Source organism: Myotis lucifugus, unplaced genomic scaffold (assembly GCF_000147115.1).
Source record: "Myotis lucifugus unplaced genomic scaffold, Myoluc2.0 scaffold_608, whole genome shotgun sequence".
NCBI classification, from domain to species: domain Eukaryota; kingdom Metazoa; phylum Chordata; class Mammalia; order Chiroptera; family Vespertilionidae; genus Myotis; species Myotis lucifugus.
Genome location: NW_005871656.1, coordinates 109,700 through 131,684, shown reverse-complemented (window position 1 = coordinate 131,684; position 21,985 = coordinate 109,700). Strand labels below are relative to the sequence as shown.

The window sequence follows — 21,985 nt, the reverse complement described above, 5'->3', positions numbered from 1 at the left end:
TGTCCCAGTTCACCATTGCTCTATAGCAGTGGTTCTCAACCTTCCTAATGCCACAACCCTTTAATACAGTTCCTCATGTTGTGGTGACCCCCAATTTCATTGTTACAAATTGAACATAATTAAAGCATAGTGATTAATCACAAAAACAATATGTAATTATATATGTGTTTTCTGATGGTCTTAGGCGACCCCTGTGAAAGGGTCGTTCGACCCCCAGGTTGAGAACCGCTGCTCTATAGTAAACGGCCCTCTCCTGTTCTCACAGACCTGTGGGCAGTGACTCAGGGCCAATCTGTTGGAACTGTTTCTTTGCACCCTGTGTCGGGACACCCCCATGATTTAGCCATTCCATCTGCAGGCACCTTGTCCCCTGAGGTATCACCCATCAGCTGGGACTTATGTACACACCTCCCATGGGGCTTCCTCATAGTATGGCAGCTGTGGTCCCAGGAGAGCCAAGAAAGTACATGGAATCTTCGGAGTCTTCATGACCTCTCCATAGAAGTTGGCCTGGGGCCCTACCCTGAGCTGCTCTCCGGCTTAGGGGAAGGATGATGTTCACTGTGCAGGAACCGATGGGATGGCTCCATCATGGGAGTCATCCTTGGAGGGGCTTATATAGAAATTCACTCTTTCAGAACCAGTTCCCTGCTGTTTCTGATGGTTATGGGGGAGAAAAGTTTGAAAACCTCACAGGACAGTAGGTTCTGCTCTTTGATGACGGCCATGCGAGTACTATGCAGGCGGCCCCAGCGAGCGTTCCTGGCGAGGGCAGGACAGTGAATGGATGAGTGCTTTCAAGCTGCTTTTCCTTCTTTTTCAAATGCGTGTGCTCTTGTAGGCTTTGCTGCAGATGGTGTATGATGAGAGCCACCACATCCTGGCCCTGTCCGAATACCATGGATACCCCAGCGCATTCAGCAAGGGCGAGCCAAGCACACCCATCAAGCACTACCTGAGGGGTGGCCAGGGCCTGTTGGAGGCAGTGCCAGCTCTGAGGGGGCACCTGACCCCAGCACCCCAACAGGCAGAGAAGGTATTTTCTCATGTTTTAGAAAACAGTTTAAGTGGTAGTTCCAGTAATGGTGAAGAAACTGACAACTTGCCTCCTCTTGATGTCAATAAAATTTGGAATTGTTTTGCCAAATAAGCAGGAATAGGTGGTCCATGGTGGCAAGAAGACTGTGATATTGACTGGCAACCCTCTCACTCACATTCATGGGCACCAGCCACATGTGAGGGGGCCGGGCCTTAGCCCACAGGGTCTCAGTGTCCACTTTGCAGACAAAGAGCCAGGGAGGCCAGGAGAAGGGGCAGTGCAGAGGTGAGGGCCAAATGTGAACTATGTCCAAGGGAAGCCAACCTGCCATGGGCTTTGAGGGAATAGTGGGCAGGACACTAGGCTGAACCTGTAGGGAGGAGGTCCAGAGCAGGTAGCCTGAGGGTGGCCGCCTGTGCACGTCCACACCCTGTATGCACACACATGACCCAAGCCTCTACCCTGTGCAGTCATGTTCTCGGGCATGCACTTACCAACGTCACTTCTGGCCTTGGGCCTACCGCAGACGCAGGCCTTGTGTTGGAAAAAGGTTTGCCTGCTGACTTTGCTTGACCTTGTTTCCATCGTCTTCAGTAGTTTCTTCGCTGCTTGGATGGCAGCATTGGCCTTTCTTGCCCTGGGCAGTCCGGGGGGTGCTCATGTGTCTCCTTTCCTGTCGGAGTGGCTCCTGTTCTAGCCTTTAGATGCATGTTGCAAACACTGAGCTTCTTGTTCTAATTTTAGGAGCTTTCTGACACCTGCCTTGACTGGAGAGGAGAATTCCTACAGGTAGTCCAGGAGGCATTTGAAAAGGAGAGAGAGATGCTGACGGTGGAGCTGCAGCCTCAACTTGGCGGCTCTGACCCTAAGGCCCACGGTGCTCTGGTGGAGAGACTGCAGAAGGTGGTCCAGGAGCAGGTAAGCTTGGGCCTGGGTTACCTTAGAGCTTACCCCTGTTTCAGCTGACCTGAGAACATGCCCATGACTGAGAGGAAACCCTGCTACAAACCAAGTGTAATACTGCATGTTTCTTCATGAATTCTATCACACAGAAGGAAAGTTATGTGCCTCTACCCTCCTTTATACCTCACTCTGTTCTAGAGATAACTGGCCTTCCCTTGAAAGGAAAAGCATTTTCAGACTGCCCAGCCCCAGGTTATGAGCTTGAGTCCAGAGTCAGGGTGTGAGGTTGTTCAGAGCAGCCCCCAGGCACAGACCAGGCCCGAGAACGAGACCAAGGTGCTGGGGGTGAGGGTCACTCATGTCCTTGGCGAGTGCATGCTTACCCCCCAGCCAGGGATAGAGTCAGTAGTGGAGGCTTGTGTGTGCAGAGGGTGTGCTGCTTCTGCCTGGAGCCACCAGCACTTGGGACATGCTCCCCTCTCATCCTGTTTCCCCATGTGAGTGGGCTCCTCATCCCTGCGGAGCCTTCCTATCTGACTGCTGTCCCTCTTTTGCCCCATCTCCAGGGGGACCTGCAGGAGAAGTCCTTGGAGCACCTACGTCAGTCCGACAGGAGCAGCTTGCTGTCCGAGATCCAGGCCCTGCGGAGCCCAGCTGCGGCTGACGCACCTGCAGAACCAGGAAAAGCTGCAGCAGTTGTGCGCAGCGCTGACCAGTGCGGAGGCCCATGGGAGCCGGCAAGAACACCAGCTGCGCAGGCAGGGTAGGTGCACCCCTGAGAAATGTGCCCACCTGAGGTTCACCTGGTGGGTAAGGTGGCACACAGGTTAGCAAAGTTCCTCTGCACTGCCCAGAGATGGATCTGGTGGCAGCAGTGACATCCTGGTTTCTTCAGGTCCCTGAGTGCAGGGAATGTCAGCCTCATCATCAGAATACAGTGGCTGGAACATTTCTCGGTTCATAGAACTCTGAGTAAAAATGACTCTGAGACCAGTCAGCGCAGAGGCTTTGCCAAGAGTGCTGGCAGGTGGTGAGGGGCCTGGTGTCTGAGCAGATGTGCTGGGTGCCAGCAGGACCTAGTCTGGGAGAGTCCCTGGAGCTTGCACTGGGCTTAAGTAACTGTTATAGTTTGTACATTTAATTAGATTCGTTGGGTTTTTTAATAGAGATGCTCATGTCACCTGTGAATTAAAAAAAAAATTTATTTTTTCTTTCCCATCTACCCCCTTCTCTCGCTGACCACTGGTCAAGCCCTGGAGCACATGGTGAATGGAGTGTCTGGCCCTGCTCCTAGCCACAGGGGAAGCACTCCATGTCTTACCCTTAAATAGGATGATAACTGTGGTCCTCACAGATGCCCTCTGTTAGCTCTGGCAAGTCCCTTCTCTCCTTAGTTTTGGAAGCTGATGATGGCCAACTAAGTCTGTCTAGTACAGTGGTTCTCAACCTTCTTAATGCCATGATCCTTTAATGCAGTTCCTCATGTTGTGGTGGCCCCCAATTTCATTGTTACAAATTGAACATAATTAAAGCATCGTGCTTAATCATAAAAACAATATGTAATTATATATGTGTTTTCCGATGGTCTTAGGCGACCCCTGTGAAAGGGTCATTCGACCCCCAAAGGGGTCGTGACCCACAGGTTGAGAACCGCTGGTCTAGTGGGAGCAGTCTTGTATTTTGGCTGTGACCCCTTGTCATGGTGCATTATCCTTTGTATATTTCTGGGCTGGGTTTGCTCATATTTTGCATCTGCATTCATGAGGGATACTAGTCCGTAGTGTTCTTCTGGTTTTGGCATTGGAGGAGCACCAGCCTTGTGGAGGACTGACATCTGTCTACTCCCCTTCTGTTTCCCAGAGGAGTTTTTATAGAACTAGGTTTATTTCTTCCTTAACTTTTGGGAGAATTCTCCAGTGAAGCCATCTAAGCTGGAGTTGTCTCTGTTGGGAGGTTTAGCATAGGAGTGACAGATGGGATGACATTTTAGACCACAGGGATGGTCACACCTGGCCTTCCTGCCCCCAGCAGGGAGGGCTGTGAGCAGCCTCCCACATGCAGGTCCATCTCGGCTTAGCTCCAAACTCAGCCTCCAGGGAGACCCCAAATCTGAACTGCAGGGGCTGAGGCGGGTGTGGCCCACCCCAGGGAACCATGTTGTGTTGAGGCCTGGTGCTGGGTGTGTTGGAGGAACCAGCAACAGGCAGAAGGAATGTACCTCTGGCACCATCAGAAGCAATGCCTTTTAGGTTATAGAAACTTCATTCTCCCTGTCTCCTTAACTGACTTGTCTGTAATTAAATCATCTGTACAACTCTCTTTGGACTCATGAATAATGCTATTTTATGTTTTGTAATCTTTTTCTTAGTTGAGTTACTGGCATATAAGGTTGAGCAGGAAAAATGTATAGCGAGTGATCTACAGAAAACCCTCAATGAAGAACAACAGAAAGCAAATAACGCCCGAAAGCTGCTAGTGGTGGAGCAGAATGCAGTCAAAGCTTTGAAATCGGAACTTTGTGAGTGTAAACAGGACAATGAGAGGCTGCTGAAGTCCCTCAATGACGTGCAGAGGGAGGTTCTCCAGCTGAGGTACGTATGGTACTGCCTTCGTGATACCCTGCCCGCTAGCCCCCAGGCTGTCATCAGACCTTTGGTAGAATAAATGAAAGTTACATAGTTCTCACCACATCATTCTTGGCAGTGAAGTAATGGAGCCTCGGGGCCATGACTTGTGCTGCATGCTCAGTAGGTATTAGACAAAAGTGTCCTGCTCCCGTGTATTTAGAGTGAGAAGGCGGGACTGAGCATGTGTGCAGATAATGAGGAAGCAACAGGGCCTACCTGCCTCGTCCTGGGAGCTTCCGGCCCCTGAGGGTAGGACTGTGTCCCTTCAGAGCGTTGTGCAACGTGGGGTTTGACTACCTCTCTCCCCACACAGGTCTGTACTAGACAGCAAGGAGAACGACCTGAAGGCCGCACTCCAGGAGCTGGAGAGCGAGCGCAATAAGGAGCGCGCCCTGCAGAGCCAGCTGGAGCAGGAGCAGCTGGAGCACCTGCAGAGGGAGGGCCAGGACTCCAAGGCCCTGGAGGTAAGGGGGCCAGGGATGGGAGCTGGGAGGCCGTTCTCTTTGATGCTGCTTCTGATTCTTTTTGTGGATGGTGAGCCCATGTGGCAGGGTTTTGGGGCAGTGAGGTAGGGCTGCGTCTTCAGGTAAAACACTCAGCAGCTTTGCAGTGACAGAGGGTGTGATGACCATGTGATGCCAGCGCTGTACCACACATGGTCCCCACCATCTCTGCGAGCTTGGTTCTGCAGAGGGGACACTGCCTCCTTCCACACAAGGCACAGCCTCAGAAGCCGGTGTCAACCAGATAAACTGTAGTGACCCAGCTCCTGTGCGAGATGTGCAGCATATGTGTGAATCGGTGTTTTGTTTGGCAACTTGATGACCACGTGTCCAACAGGTGTTGCGTAGTCCTGGGCAAGCTGACCATCAGTTCCCCAGTTAGGGCCAAGCTGTCTTTCAACAACACAGACCGTGGTTCAGCTCAGACTGCATGTGTGTGGTCTGTCCTCTTAGTGTCCTGAATGTTGTGGTTCTGAGGAAGGGAGAATGAACCCAAGATGTGTATGTGTGTTTACTCAAAAAGGTAACAAAAATTATTATACAGTTGACCCTTGAAAAACACAGGTTTGAACTGTGTGCATCCATTTGTATGTGGATTCTTTCAGTTGACCACTGTTCTAAGGGTCAGCTTCATATTGGGAATTGGCATATGCAGAGTGCTAATTGTGGTTACATGCATATTTCTGTTTTCGAGAGAGGTCTGCGCTCCGAATACCCACGTGGTTAAAGGATCAGCCATACATACTTCTTTCATCCACGGGGTAAATTTCAAAAGGTATAATTGCTGGTCGAAAGATAGCAACAGAAACTTGGGTGGAAAAACTGTTTAGATACTTTTCTCCAGTTTTAATTTTTCCATCTTATATTTCCCTGATCCAGGAGTTAAGAATATCTTTGGAGAAGCAATACGCTCAGAATAATCGACTGTGTGTAGCATTAAAACACGAGCAGACAGCAAAGGACAACCTTCAGAAGGAGCTGCAAATTGAGTCCTCCCGCTGTGAGGCATTATTGGCGCAGGAGCGGAGCCGGCTCTCCAAGCTACACCGGAACCTGGAGGCTGCACAGGGCCGTTCGCAGGAGCTGTCTGAGGCCTTGCAGCACGAGCGAGTCCTGACGGAGCAGCTGAGCCGGCGGGCACAGGAGGCCTGTGCTCACCAGGAGACACAGGCACACCGTGCTCTGCTGCGGAAGCTGAAGGAGGAGACGACCCGGGTGGCGGAGCTGCAGGCAGCACTGGAGAAAGTGCAGCAGCACGCCATGTGCACCCAGCAGCAGCTGGAGGCTGAGGTGCAGAGGCGCTGTGCAGAGCTCGAGAGAGAGAAGGAGGTGAGTGCCAGGCTGAGGTCCACTGTGCAGGCCCTGCGGACCCCCAAACCAGAGCTGAGCTGTGATCGGGACAGGGAGAGGGAGAAGCCCACACAGCTGCAGGCAGAGTTAGAGCAGTTACACACGAGGCTGGCAGAGCAAGAAGGACTCAAGGACATGAGCAGAAGAGTGGAGACAAGGCAGAGCCGGGCAGACACGGACAAGTGGAAGAAGTGGCAGAGAGACAAGGAGAAACTGGTGAGAGCCGCCCTTGGCCAATGATAGCACTTAGCAGCTAAGTTGGTAGGGTTAGGATGACCCACAGGACGGGGGCTTGTTTTGGTCCCTTCTGTTCGGCCGGCCTGTACAGTCCTATGCTGGAAGCAGTAACTACCGCAACTCTGTGGCAAGGCTGGAAGCCTTTTACTTTGTTCTTTTTCACGGTTTAGATGTTCGGGGTCCTGGCAGTTCTACACGCAATTCAAGGACTGGCTTTTTCATTTCTGTAAGAAAGACTATTGGGATCCCAATAGGCATTGTACCAACTCTGTAGATCGCTTTGAGAAGTATTGTCACCTTAACCATGTTCAGTCTTCTCACCCATGAAATTAGAAGGTCTCTCCATTTATTTAGGTCTTTTATTTCTTTCAACAATGTTTTATAACTTTCAGATGATAAGCTTTGCACTTCTTTTGTTAAATTTATTCCTAAATATGTTGTTATTTTTGTTGCTGCTGTAATGGAATTACAATTTTAGTTTTGCTTCAGACTGTCCACTGGTGTACAGCCGTCCATTTGACTTTTGTATGTTGATCTTGTTTCCCTCAACCTAGCTGCACTTGTTCATTAGTTCCAGTATTTCTTAATGGATTCTTTGGGATTTTCCATGTACACGATCATGTCCTCTTAACATAGGAATAGTTTTACTTCCTCCTTTTCTATCCTGTGTCTTTATTTCTTCTTGCTGCCTGACTGTCCTGACCAAAGCTAATGGCGCAGCGTTGATGGAGGTGGTGAGGGGACATCGTGCCTTGTTCCTGGTTGTAGGGCAAGCAGTCAGTCTTTCACTTTTAAGTAATGGGATTTTTGAGATGCCCTTTATCTGAGGAAATGCTCTTCTATTCCTAGTTGTTTTAATCTTTATTATTTTTTGAAAACACATTTTTATTGATTTCAGAGAGGAAGGAAGAGGGAGAGAGAGAAGCATCAATGATGAGAGAGAATCATTGATAGGCTGCCTCCCCACACTGGGGATCGAGCCCACAACCTGCCCGGCCGTGTGCCCTGACCAGGAATCGAACCGTGACCTCTGGTTCATAGGTCGATGCTCAACCACTGAGCCGCACCAGCTGAGCAATTTTTATGATTTTTAATCATAAGAGTATTGGATTTGTTTTTCATGGTGTCTTTTAAGAGCTATGGCTTTTGCATTTTATTCTATTGATGTGGTGTTTTGCATTGCTTTTCATATGTCAAGCCATCCGTGCATTCCTTGGGATGAATCCCACTTAATTTGGTGTGTAATTCTTTTTATATGATGCTGGATTCAGTTTGTTAGCATTTTGATAAAGATTTTGCCTCTCTCCATACAGGACATTGGTCTACAGCTTTATTTATTTGTGGTATCTTTGGTTTAGATAACACGATGATTTGAAGTGTTACCTCTTTTATTTTTCGGATGGGCCTTAACTTTAGATACATTTTATGTCAATCAAAAGCCTTTGTTTCTCATGCATTGACATTTACTTTGGCCTTTTAAGAAATAATTTCTAAAAACATGGAGGGAAAAAAAAAATGTTCAAAATTTCTGTATTTGCAAATTATAAAAAATTTTTTTAAATGCACAATGAAAACTAATGGCCTGGTCTTTATAGTAGTTAGCTTGCCATGAAGTACTTAAGAAATAAATGTGTTTCTAAGAACAAAATTCTAGGTTTCTAAATGCTACAAGGATTAATCATATTCCAAAATACTATAAAATTATTTTTGTAGATTAATATGAGGGAAGTGATTAATATTTTTAACAGCTTTACTGAGCTACAACTCACATACCATTGAGGAACCTTTACAGTAGTTGTAGTGTTTTATCTCCAGACATCTTGAAAAGTGGAGTAGTTTGGAGGTGTGACAGAGAGTGGTCAGAGTGTGGCCAGGAGGCGTCCCCACTTATTTTTTGGAGGCAAATGGAATTAAGCTCTTGTCTGCGCATTTCAGTTACACAGACTTCTCTTCCCCATGAGAAGGCCCTTCCACCCTGCGCTCTCCTCGCCACACTGCCTTTGCCCTCTCTGGTCACTCCCAGTGGAGACGTAGGTCCTGCGTGCTTGGCAGTGAGTGCATCCTTGCTGACTGACTTTTCTCAGCACCTCCTTGGTGGAGAGCTTTGTATCAGGTTGTTTTTTTTCCACTTAGTGAGACCCCAGGGCACCCCCAGATTCATGGTATGCATGCTCGTGTGCATCTTCTATGTCTGTGCATGTTGTGTGTTCATGTGTACACGTACATGTATGTTTATAATGGGGAACTAGAACTCGGGCCTGTGAGGCTTCATCCTGTGTATGTCAGTGTCCTGGCCCCTCTCCTTTGTATCTGGTGCTTACCTTGGGCCTGTAAAGCCTGGCCATTCTCAGAAATAAGCACAAAACCTCAGCCCCGAGACTGCAGTGTGGGATTGTGCTGTCCGAGGCAGGAGCTGTTCTGACCCCATGTCACATGTGGAGTGCCCAGTGTGGATGTCCCATGGGGGTGGCGTGCAGGGCAGAGCAGCCCAGCCCCTGGGTTCGACACTGGGCGGAGCCCCATGGTGCAGAGCTAGGTTTCTGGACTGTGTGTGATGGTCTTTTCTGCTCTGCATTGACAACAGAGAGAGTTGGAATTGCAGCGCCAGCGCCACGAGCACAAGATCAAGCAGCTTCAGAGAAAGATGAGGGAGCTGGAGGCCAGGGAGGCGGCGCACCTGTCCCCGGAGTCGGAGCATCTCCGAGAGCAGCAGCAGGGGCTGGATTCGATTCGGCAGCAGCTGCTTTGTGCGGCAGGGATGCTGACCAGCTTCATCAACCAGACCGTAGACAGGTCAGTCACGGAGAACCAGCAAGTTCTGTGTGACCCTGCGCCTTTCACTGTGAACAGTTCTGAGCTTTAGGTGTGCCTGCAGTTTTAGGACCATGTTTTAATGAAACTGACTCTTATTTCTCGTCCAGCTCCACAAGCTTCCCACAGAACCCCCAAGACATTTAAAATAATACCTAAAAATGAGTTACGGACAGCACTCTCCTGCATTCTAATATGACAGAAAATTAAGGTTTCTTTCATATTGGCTCGCCCCACACCCCTTTATAATTATTCACCGTCCAGAGAGTCCAGACCCAATGCCAGCTCCCACCTGAGCCCACTGAACTGGGAAGAGCCAGTATCTGCTGTGTCTGTCTTATCTAAGGCTCTGGGGCTGCCATTGACGCTACCAAAATTTGTTTCATGGTTGACTAGCCAAGACTGAGGTGTTTTGTTTGAACGGAACAGTTAATATTGACATTTGCCCTTCTCTGTATGCACAGAAACCAGGTAAACACAGTTCTCCTGTCTATAGTTGGGTTTAACTGATAGAACACCAAAGATTTTTTTAGGACACTATTCTAGTAATGGACAAGATCCCGGCAGAAAGCAGCAATAGGAGGCAGAAGTGCTGAGGGAGCCCCAGTGGTCAGTGGCTGGAGGTTTTTGAGCTTTACAGACTGTCCACTTCAGGGTTGCACTGCCTCATGGCTGCCACCATCACTAGAGGGGCTCCCAGCAGCCACCTTTGTGGACAGAACATGGCTTGATGAAATGCTTGGCAAGCATGCTACTGGTGGTCTATGTGAGCTTGCTCACAAGCTCATCTTTGTGGCGTTGGTTGACAGTCGGTTGGAATCCATATGAACCTTTTAAATGTTTATTTTTATAGGACAGTTAATGATTGGACATCATCAAATGAGAAAGCAGTGACATCTTTATTTCGGACATTAGAAGACCTCAAGTCCCAGCTGAGCACATCTGGCTCTCCCCAGGTGAGAACCCAGCTCCTCCAGGTGAGAGACAGCTTCCATGGTCTGCCTCCTCTGGCCACCTGGGGCCTGGTTTCTTTTTTATTGTGACTGGTTGTTCCTCCCTCATTGCCTCCTTCTAGTTTTTTGTTTTTTTGTTTTTTTTTTAAATATATTTTATTGATTTTCCACAGAGAAGAAGGGAGAGGGATAGAGAGCTAGAAACATCGATGAGAGAGAAACATCGATCAGCTGCCTCCTGCACACCCCCCAGTGGGGATGCGCCCGCAACCAAGGTACATGCCCTTGACCGGAATCGAACCCGGGACCCTTGAGTCCACAGGCCGACGCTCTATCCACTGAGCCAAACCGGTTCGGCTCCTTCTAGTTTTTCAAGTTGGCAGTCTGGATGAGTGAGCATGTGCCTCCTCCTGTGTCTGGGAGGGGCCAGGTGCTCACTTGCGCTTTCTCTGGTGCCTCTCAGCCTGGTGGTCTGTCGTGCTCCCGCCCAGCCTGCTCCTTGAGCATTTGTGTTGAGAGCCAGAGCAGTTTGGGTCTCTAAGCCTGCCTGGGGGAGCACTGCACTCCCCATCAGCTGCATCGAAGGCATTTCAAGTTGCTGATACAAATTACTGATCAACGTTCTCTGATAATTAGGAAATCTTGATATTTACCTGAGAGCAGCATGCATGTGGACCCGCTCACCCTTGGACCTGTTCACCCTCTGACCCACTCGCCCTCTGACCTATTCCCTCTGACCTGCTCGTTGAGCGTGGTCAGTGGATGGGTGCAGTGTGTTCTCGCCCTCTTGTCTGTCGGGCACCATGCCTTCTGGGCCCACCGCAGGCTGAAGGTTCCTCTGATTACGAGAAAAGATAATGAGCCTGTTTTAAGGGACTTACTCATTGGGCTTCAGGGATGAGCACATGATGTTCCCTGGTCACCTTGGGTGCTGCCTGTTTGTGGTGTCAAAGAACATTGTATCTGTGACAGGCCTGTTCGGGTCACATAGCTCCATTTTGTGTCAAGTCTGTTTCATAGAGGATCGGAAAGAAATGTGATTTGAAAACTTTTATTATTTCCTGTCCCACAAATGAACAACTCTTTCCAGCTCCACAGGCTTCCCACAGAACCGCAGAAACATTTAAAATAATACCTAAAAATAACCAACAATAAAAAGCACAAATGGCCCTGGCCAGTTTGACTCAGTGATTTGAGCTTTGGCCTTCAGACCAAAGGGTCTTGGGTTCGATTTCTGGTCAAGGGCACATACCTTGGTTGCAGGTTCCCCAGCCCCAGTAGAGGCACTTTCGGGAGGCAAACAATCGATGTGTCTCTCTCATGTCGATGTTTCTTCCCCCCCACTTCTATTCTCTCTAGAAGTCAATGGAGAAAATACCCTCTGGTGAGAATTAAAAAAAAACACACAAATAGTGTGCATGCCTTTTAACAAATCCTATATATTTATTTTTGCTTTCTTCTTCTCAAGAAAAAAATGACAGCAGACGTCCAGGTCCAGCTGGTGGATGTGTTGCTGAAAGAAAATGATTCTCTTACTAATGCTCTCAGCACTGTGACCCAGGAGAAGGCAGAGCTGTGCAGAGCAGCGTCCCGGCTGGAGAAGACTCTCAAGCATCACCTGCTGAAGGGCTGTGCGCTCAGTGTATGTCACTCACACTCCTGCGGGGGTTGAGGGGTGGAGGGAGCTGGGCTTCCTTATGGCTGGCTGGCTGGAGCAGTGTCATTTCTTTATAGTTAGCTTCTCTGGGCTCCTTCCTTCCTAACGGCCAGAGTATCTTATTTAACATTTTAACGGGTTATCTGCCTTGTTCACAGGGCAGACACATGTACACATACTGTCATACGTGGCCAAGATGGTGTTTGATACATGTCAACGAACGGAAATTTTGACTTAAGAATTTAATAAATAATCTGATGAAATTAGAATTTTATTTCACTTGTAACTAAGGAAAAGAATTTATAATTTTCCTGATTTGTGTAGTTCATTTTTGGAATGCCTAATTTTTTTCTTCTTTATATTTTAGGTGGGTTTTTTTTTTGTGTGTGTGTGATTTTCTTCACTTTTTTTACAATGAAAAGTTCGTGCAAATTATTTTGTAATTTACATATGTTAAAATCTGCCCCATACTAGTGTGATGTCACCTGAGTTTTCACTTGTGCTCTGCCCCTTTCCCTATGGTTTTCTTTCCTTGGATGTCTTGTAAGTTGGAACTGTGGTTTCTGAAGGCTCTTCACTGGCTTCATGGTGCATTTGAGGTCCACCTGGGTGTTGATCTCAATAGCTTATTCTTCCTCATTGCCAAGCTGCATTCGAGGCATGCATGTGCCGCAACTTAACCATTCACCTAGTGAAGAATGTATGGGTTGTTTGCAGTTTCTGACTATTAAAAATAATTTTCCCATAAACACTGTGTACAGGGTGTGTGTGGACATAAGTTTCGTTTCTCTATATAAAAGCCCAGGGTGTTTACCGTCTATATTAACCATGCCACGGTGTTGTCCAGGATGGCTGCCCCAACTGCTTCTCTGGGACTTAACTCAGGAAGTGTTTCAAGGTTCCTTGTGTAGGGCACCCCGTTGTAGACTAAGGGCCTGTGTGGACTAAAATGCAGTCAGTAGTAGAGTGCTTACAAAGAAACTAGGACACGAACATTCTTTTTTGTTGTTGTTAATCCCCACCCGAGGATATTTTTCCATTGATCTTTTAGAGAGTGGAAGAGAGAGGGAAAGACAGAGAGAAACATCGATGTGAGAGAAACACATCAATTGGTTGCTTCCTGCACGCACCCTGACCAGGGCCCCGGGCCAGGGAGGAACCTGCAAGTGAGGTACATGCCCTTGACCGGAATCGACCCCGGGACCCTTCAGTACAACGCCCGATGCTCTATCCACTGAGCCAAACGGGCTATGGTGGAAATGAAAATTCTTGATGAGAAAACCAAAGGTAGACAGAAAGCGAATGGCGGAGTATTCTCCTTCATGTCCAAGATGACATGTGTTCCTAGAGCGTCTTTTCTAGGAACTACCAGCTGTGCTTTAGAACCAGGAAAACCACTGGTCTTTCCTGCCTCGTAGGATATGTGGGACCCACTCAGGCTTTCCACTCACAGGCCCACCCTCCTCTCAGCCCTGCAGTGGTGAGGTGGCATGGCCAGGCTTTTGATTCTTCTTCCAAACTGCTGGGCGGAGGCCACTGCCCATATGGCCCTGGGAGTACTTTAAGCTCTCTTTTGCCTCGATGTCTGTTGTGAGTGGCCCCTTTGTTCCCCTCACTGTGGACTCCTCCTTCTGTTAGCATATTCCCTGTTGGAGCTCTGGCGGCGCCCATCCCTTGGTGTAAGTGGCTTCTGTGTGGGGTGCTTGCCGAGGTCTCCAGGCCTGTAATTTGATGCTACTATAGCAGAACTAGATATTGTATCTTCCTTCTAATTTCTAGGACCAGAGGGTTTTCAATATGCTTAAAGCTTCGAATTTGGGATTATTTTACAAATATTTGATTTTTTGTTTTTAATGCAATCATACTTCAGTAAATGGCATATAATAATCATCCCATAAGTGTTAATTATCTGGTTAATAATGTCACGTAACAACTTGAGCACTGCTGAAAAGATACTGAAGGGAGATGGTGGTGTGGCCTGTGTCCTAGCGTTGGGAACACCTGTACCCAGCCTCCCAGGGGCCCAGCTCTCCTCTGCCCAAGGCAGGCCTCACCCTGCAGAGGTCCTGGGGGACAGCTGGGGAAGGAATGAAGTGTTTGGATGTGACCTTCTTCCTGGAGTTGGGGTAGGGAGGGATCAATTTTCTCATGATGTTTTTATGAGAACAGCTCTGTAATGCACTTTCTGTGGTTGTTGCAGAGGTCAGACAGGAGGAGGGACAGGACCGTCCTGCACAGCTCACCAGGACTTGCAGACCCAGGACTGTCCGCTCCAGCTTCCAGGGAGGAAGCAAACACCCGCAATGTCAAGGTAAGACTATGCCTATGGCAGCATAGGGACATCAGGGGGGGATGCTGCTCTTGGTTTGTTTTTAAGACTTTATATCTTTAGAGCAGTTTAGCTTCACAGCAAAGTTGAGGGGAAGGGGCAGAGAGTTCTCATATACACCCTGCCCCACACACTCAGTCTTTCCCACTGTCAGTGTCCCCACCAGATGGCACATCTGTTAAAATCCATGAAACTATATTGATAAGGTCATCATCACCCACAGTCCACAGCTTATATCAGGCTCAGTCTTGGTGGTGTGCACTCTCTGGGTCTGGACAATGTGTAATGACATGTGTTCACCATTACAGTATTATATAGATTAATTTCACTGCTTTAAACATCCTCTGTACTCTGCCTGTTCATCCTCCATCCTTTCACAGGATGCTTTTAACTAGTAAAAACAGTTCACAGCTTGGAGGTCCTCCTCTGCCTGGGCATCATTGCCAGCAAGTGTGTGTGTTCACAGTAAGAAGTCCACATGGTGGTTCGAGTGGCCAAGTCATGACAAATAAGGGAAGCTAAAGACAATGAACTTACATTTGAAATTTGGCCTACTTTTGTGTAGACATCATGTTTCTGTGCTCATGAGTAGGGGCAAATGTGTGATGCTTTGAGTCATTAGGTAAAGTCTCTGCAACCTGAAAAAATTCACTTGTCATCATCTTTGACAACGTAGAACAAGTGATAGGTTCTCTCATGAAGGAAAAATTAGGATATGGGCACCAACACTTTGAGGGGTTCCTCCCACTCGCAAGGTCCATGAACCCATGATGAAACGCCCCACCCGTCCCCAGTTTGGACCTGACTTAGTGGTCAGATTCACGGCGCCCTCCAGGGGGCTGCTTTAATGCTGTGGAAAGGACTTGTGGCCTACATTTTGTCTATTAAACAAAACTGAACTTTAAACAGCAAGGTGTTTCCGATTACAGATGTACACGGCTGACTTGGGTAATGATTTGCTGAAGGAAAAGTGGTCTGGTTCTTTCTAAAGCACAACAGTGCAAACATGTTTTACAGATTTGTCAGCAAGACAGCTGTTCTATGATTAAATTTTTCAATTTTTTTTTTAGATGGAAAAATTGTACCTGCATTATTTGAGAGCAGAGAGCTTTAGAAAAGCTCTGATTTATCAGAAGAAGTATCTTTTACTTTTGATCGGTGGATTCCAGGACTCTGAACAAGAGACGCTCTCCATGATCGCTCATTTAGGAGTGTTTCCTTCCAAAGCAGATAGGAAAATCACCACATCCCGGCCTTTCACCAGGTTCCGAACAGCTGTCAGGGTGGTGATTGCAATTTCAAGGTAATAGGAGGCGTGTGCCACTGCTGTCTTCACAAGTGGGAGGCACGTTTCAGTGGTTTTAGTCTATGACACTCTACAGTTATATTCTCTTTTAAGATGAATGGCACTTGACCTTAAAGAAAATACAAATGACACTTGTCTTCAGGAAATCATAATGTGCAAAACTTACTTTCTAAAAAGAAAAGATTTAACGGTGCCTTTTTATAATAAAACAATGCCTTGCCCTTTAATGGGTCTCTTGCCAGGGTTGCTTTTGATGATCGGCATGTCTGATCAAGTTTAAAACTGCATTTCACTTCTTCACATTTGTGTTACATAATAGGGGCCAAGAGCATAAGAACACATCTGTGATGCACCCAGGGTGGTGGCCATTTATGGCACAGGCACTCTCCAGTCTTTGCCTGTGGATTGGGGAGGGGAGGAAGAGTCTTTGCCTGTGGATTGGGGAGGGGAGGAAGAGCCTACTGCAGGGTGCAAGGGGCCCTCCATCTTCACCCTCCACTTTGTGTCTGCTTAGCCCAGCCCTGCCCAACCCCCAGCCAGAGGTATTGCTCATTCTCCCCAACCACTGTGTGCACAGGGTGTCATTGTTAGAGCAGGGCTGTGACTCCCTAGTGTGATTGGGGATTTTGATCATTTCAAAATTAATAGTCATGAGATCCATTTTATTTTATAATTTTTAATTTTGCTGAATTTCTAAAAATGGTTATCCCACTAAGAACTGTGCAGCTCTGTGACTCCTGTAGAGGTGCCCTGTCCAGTCCATGCTGGTCTTTGTCTGTAGGACAGGCTGTTTGGTTCCAGACTGTGCTACAGAATGGGTGGAAGTCCCACACAGGGTGGGGAGGGAGGCTTCCTCCAGCCCCAGGGCACTTAGTCCCCTCACCTCTGAGTTCTGACCACAGCCATGCCAGATAGTGGGTTAGACACTGGATGGAGGCAGGTAAACAGATCCAAACCCCGCCTCCAGCCTTCCTGTCCAGGAGGGAGGATCATCTAAGTGAAACAGCATTTTTTTTTAATCCTCACCTGAGAGTATGCTTATTGATTTTAGAGAGAGGAGAAGGGAGGGAGAGAGAGAGGAAAACATTGATGTGAGAGAGAACAAAAATCAGTTGCCTTCTGTATGTGCCACAACTGGGGATCCAACCTGCAACCTAGGTGTGTGCCTTGACAGGGAGTCCAATCTGCATCCTTTCAGTAATAGAGGATATCACACCAACCACTGAAGTACACTGGCCAGGGCGAGCAGCAGCATTTTTAACGCCTACACCACCGTCCTCCAGTCACCCCAACACCCCACCCACTGGCTTGTGGTCTTGGTAGTGGAAGGAGCAGGTGTTGCAGATTGAATCTGAACTGGAGTCTGGGAGACCCCAAGCTGGGTGTCTGGGAGTGGGCAGGGTTGGGGCAAGGCAGGGCCTCCACGGCAGCTGGGTGGGACTGGGAGTGGGTGGGGAAGGGGCCCTGTGCACAGGATTGGAAGTAGCTACCCTGTCAATGTGCAGTATCTGCTGCCCTGGGGAAATTGGCCACCAAAACCCTTTCAGCTGTTGGTCACATCTGGATTTTCATTGCTTTTGTCACTGCTGTTGTCCTCTAGTTTTCAATGTTTCATATCTTTTTTTGTAGATTACGTTTTTTGGTTAAGAAATGGCAAGAAGTAGATCGGAAAGGAGCTTTGGTGCAAAGCAGAGCACCTCACCCAGGTGGGCCTGCAGAGACTCCTTAACCTCACCTTTGCAAACTTGTCTTCCACTTGCTGTAACATTTCATTAATATCCGGTCATTTTCAGGGCTCGATGGGGATGTAATGAAGCACACTAATAAATGGGTAAATTCAGTCAGTGCAGTTGGCAGAGGCAAAATGGTTTTTGAAGGAAAGTAGTGTTTATGTTTATGTAGTTAATGCTAATGAGTAAAAGTGGTTCAGAGGAGCGTAATGATTGAAAAATATAGAAGTGACAAATATGTTGACTAATAACTTATCTTTTAAACATGTTTTTATTGATTTGAAGAAGGGAGAAGGATAGAGAGAGAGAAACATCGATGAGAAGCATCATTGATCAGTTGCCTCTTGCCCCCTTTCTGGGATGAAGCCCACAACCCGGGCATGTACCCTGATCAGGAATTGAACCACCCCAGCTGGACCTAATAACTTATCTATATATATAAAAGCCTAATATGTAAATTGTCCCCATGGGAGTTCAATGGGGAGACCAGGAGTTCAATCGCTTGCTATGACATGCGCTGACCACCAGGGGGCGGTGCGGAATGAAAGGAGGCCCCGGCCGGCAGCTGGAAGGCCCCAATCAGCCCTGATCGCCAGCCAGGCCTAGGGACCCTACCGTGCTTGAATTTCATGCACTGGGCCTCTAGTTTTTAATTAAAAGGTCACTTCTCCAAAATGAAGTGGAGTTCTTCAGACTGCCGCATCTTTGCTCTGAGAGCACCATGCTTACTTTCTCAGTCAGGCCTTGTGTCTAAGGTTCTCTGCTGTTGCCCCCAGTCTGAAGGATGCACACTGGCCACCAACTGCAGGCCTTTGACAGGTCACTGCCCTGGGGAAACATTGGCGGACAACCTCCTCCCCCTCAGCACAGGGTTGTGGCCGCTTGGAGGGGTGGTGGAAATTGGTGCCAGTCAGTTTTGATTTTCACCTGTCAATTGTTACTTCTTGAAATCAAAATGCCTGGTCAGCCTTCAGAAAAGTTTGCCCCTCTCCAAGGCTGGTATTCTCCAGGGTTTCTGCCCCTGCCTCCTGAGCCCACTCCTCACTTGAGTGGAGGAGAGCCCACAGCCCAAGCTCCCCATTGCACTGAGCGCCTCTCCAGGGTGCTGCTCATACGGATGCCAGGGGTTAGACCAGGGGTGGGCAAACTTTTTGACTCGAGGGCCACAATGGGTTCTTAAACTGGACCGGAGGGCCGGAACAAAAGCATGGATGGAGTGTTTGTGTGAACTAATATAAATTCAAAGTAAACATCATTACATAAAAGGGTACGGTCTTTTTTTTTTTTAGTTTTATTCATTTCAAACGGGCCGGATCCAGCCCGCGGGCCGTAGTTTGCCCACGGCTGGGCTAGGCTATAAGGTGATCAACACTCATGTTCCTACCAGAGCTTTTTAAAATATAATTTTTATAACTTGGGTACTCTAAAAATGTTTTGAAATTGCCATGCAAACTCTTAAAGCTTATATATTTTAAATTTTGGTAGATGGGCCTTCCTACTAAAATGCATTTGTCATTTTTCATAATCCCTTTGTTGTTGAATAATTCTGGGGGAAGGATTCCTGGTGCCACGGCAACAGATGACTCCACCAGAAACCAGTGAATCCCTACCTGATACCAGCGAATCCCCACCCGAAACCAGCGAATCCCCACCAACCCGGGACGTATCTTTCAGCCACACCCGGGACCCTGTGCCAAAAGCCTCCCCACGCAGGAGGGAAAGGTGAGATGTGGTGCTTTCAGACTTTTTTCATTGTAAGGGTTAGGCATGACCTGACCATCAGTAGAGGTCCAATGTGCAGAGACAAGTGGCCATGCATGGCAGGGTCTCTGGGCAGATTTGTATGGGTACCCAGGTGTGTGTGTGTGTGTGTGTGTGTGTGTGTGTGTGTGTGTGTGTGTGTAAGGGGGTTTACATGTACCTGGGAAACCCCCCTACACAGAGGCACACACACACATGCAAGGCCTTGGTTAGCTTAACTCAATCTTTTTTCTGTAGAATTTGGGTTTATTGCACCCATAATGTATTTTTATACTTATTACTTTGGTGACAATTGAGATGTTACAGTGACAATATTATAGATCAGTTATTTGGGAAAAAACCTTTTCAATTTTATAGAGTATAATTTAGTTTAAAATTAAAGTGAAAAGGTTCCCCTGACAGGAGAAACAATACATAAAAACATAAGGCACCACTGTGCATCATCTAATTCTGATCACCTCTGCTAACCACGCACCACCAGTGTATGTGGTTCCTCAAAGAAATTTATTTTGAAAGTTTGCCTTTAGCTGGGCCCCAGAGCAAGACTGGGAGCGTACCACTGTGAGTCCCTGAGGGCCTGGGCCCCCCCCCCCCCCTTTTTATTTTTTTTCAGAGAGGGCATTTTGCCCAGTGCCCGGGTTGTGGTAATATTTACTGGGAGAATAAATGGTGGCCAAGGCTGCTTCTGTATGGATGACAAGGGTAAGATGTGAAGAGTACGCTGGGAGTGACACAATGGAGCTCCCTGGTCCCAGCGGGAGACTAGGAAGAAGGGCAGCTGACACACCCATGTTGACACAAAGATGGGTCTGAGGGATGCGGATACATATCTATGCAGATTTAGTGAATAAAATAATATGCGGTAGTTTTTCTTCATTGTAGCTCTGAGACATACAGAAGTTGGTTTTTAAAGCACTGTGTATCACTTTTTAGAAATCCTTTTTTCTTTTGCGGTAAAAAAAGATATAAAGGAAACAGCCATCTAGTTTACCTCATTTCCCATAACGTGTCCAGTCAGAGGACCCAGCACCACTTCTTATTTATGTGCTTACTGCATTCACCATCCTATTGTGTTCAACTCTTGTTCTGTTTGTTTCTGGGTTTGTTTGTCTGAAGGTCCAATCCATCTCCAAATTCAAGGTCAGAAAGATCCCTGACTGCTTCTCAAGATCCGGAACGTTCTTTGACAGAATATATTCATCATTTAGAAATGATCCAGCAAAGACTAGTGGGGCTACCACCAGGTAAAAGTCCTCTGATTCTTTTTTATAATGTAAATTACCCTAGGAATGTAAAATAATGTGGGAAAGATTATTAGCATTCAGCTTAGTAATTGTTGGTTTCAGTCCTAATTATAAGCTGTCATTAATAGTATTAGAAGAATGATTGTAAGTCAACAGTGTACTTGATCAAGAAGTGTCCAGATCAGTTTGACTTAATCACTAGCTGGGCCTTGTGGTCCTCCTTTTTACACTTCTGGAAAACGCATAGACTGTTTCACTGGATATACTTTTTCCAGTGTTTTTTAAATCATTGTAATTTAAACCACTATATATTTGAATTATTCATATTTTTACCAAAAATAAGATATTAATTCAGTGTTAGTGTTTCAGAATTATTCTTAAAAGACATGTGAAGTCTTCTAACAAATTGCTACATCATTCTTATTTTTATTTAGATTCCACCTCAAAGAAATCCTGCCGTCAGAAGAATAAACAATGAATAAAGTCCTGTGGCTCTTACCAGTGGCAGTTCTGCTTGAGGAAAAGACTCGTTTTTCCTTTTTCTAAGGAAAGCTTGCGGTGTGGTGTGGCATGGCATACTGAGCAGTGCCAGTCTCCTCACGTGCCTGAGATGCCAGCCTCAGAGTGCCATTAATTAAGTATTCTCACCTTTGTGTATTGCTACAAAGCCAAATAGAATATTTTTTATGTAATTTCAATATCTTTTAGCTCCTTACCTTCATGAGGTAATGTGTGTGCTCAGGAGCCTCGGCACCTGCCCGTTTCTTTGCATGTTGGCAGAGCCACCCTGCCTGACTCCAAAAAGGGTAAGCAGAGAATGGCTCCCTGGTGTTTTATTTTCTTAAAGTGTACAGATAGAAACTTGGTTTAAAAATAAAAATACAAAAGAAAAACAGAGAATATAATTAAAACACTATTTTATTTGTGAATAGCCCTTGTGTTGTTTTTTAGTTTTATCCAGTTTGCTTTTATTACTGGGGGGAAAAAACCCAAAAAAACATAGACTTAGAATTTATGTTAAATTGCTTTAAGTCAGAAATTTTCAATGGAACTCAAAGTACTCTTCACCTAGTAAGACACCTGCCTGTTGCTTCATCTTGGTTTCTCATTTACTTCTGTACGAAGTAGCCACTCTATACTACTTCTCATGACTATGATCTTTTTACCTTTTACTGATGCTCACTTGTACCACGTGAAATCTAGCCAATTATTCTTTACCTAGAAATCTACACAGTTATATTTACAAGCATCTCAGTGAGTTTTTAGGACCTTTGGACATGACATTTATTCTGCTGGGCTTAGGTTTTAATACAAAACCTTTTTCTAGCCCTAGCCGGTTTGGCTCAGTGGATAGAGCGTCAGCCTGCAGACTGAAAGGTCCCGGGTTCGATTCCAAATGCCCAGGTTGTGGGCTTGATCCCCAGTAGGGGGCGTACAGGAGGCAGCCAATCAATGATTCTCTCTCATCATTGGTATTTCTCTCTGTCTCTCTCTCTGTCTCTCTCTCTCCCCCCCCCCTCCCTCTCTAAAATCAA

At 47.0% G+C, this 21,985-nt stretch overlaps 1 protein-coding gene across 1 annotated transcript in view; it reads left to right on the top strand.

The window, feature by feature from the left end:
- The window catches only part of PCNT (pericentrin), an 86,245-nt gene extending 65,277 nt beyond the window's left edge, over positions 1-20,968 (top strand). Inside the window, 16 exon segments of the mRNA XM_014447059.2 lie at positions 842-1,036; positions 1,784-1,957; positions 2,509-2,589; positions 2,591-2,705; positions 4,311-4,533; positions 4,883-5,033; positions 5,952-6,638; positions 9,244-9,452; positions 10,324-10,426; positions 11,892-12,065; positions 14,281-14,391; positions 15,480-15,712; positions 17,345-17,421; positions 19,002-19,167; positions 20,323-20,450; positions 20,885-20,968. Of these exon segments, the coding sequence (XP_014302545.1) occupies positions 842-1,036; positions 1,784-1,957; positions 2,509-2,589; positions 2,591-2,705; positions 4,311-4,533; positions 4,883-5,033; positions 5,952-6,638; positions 9,244-9,452; positions 10,324-10,426; positions 11,892-12,065; positions 14,281-14,391; positions 15,480-15,712; positions 17,345-17,421; positions 19,002-19,167; positions 20,323-20,450; positions 20,885-20,928 (2,871 nt within the window). The 3' untranslated portion in view covers positions 20,929-20,968.
- The last annotated feature ends 1,017 nt before the right edge of the window (positions 20,969-21,985 follow it).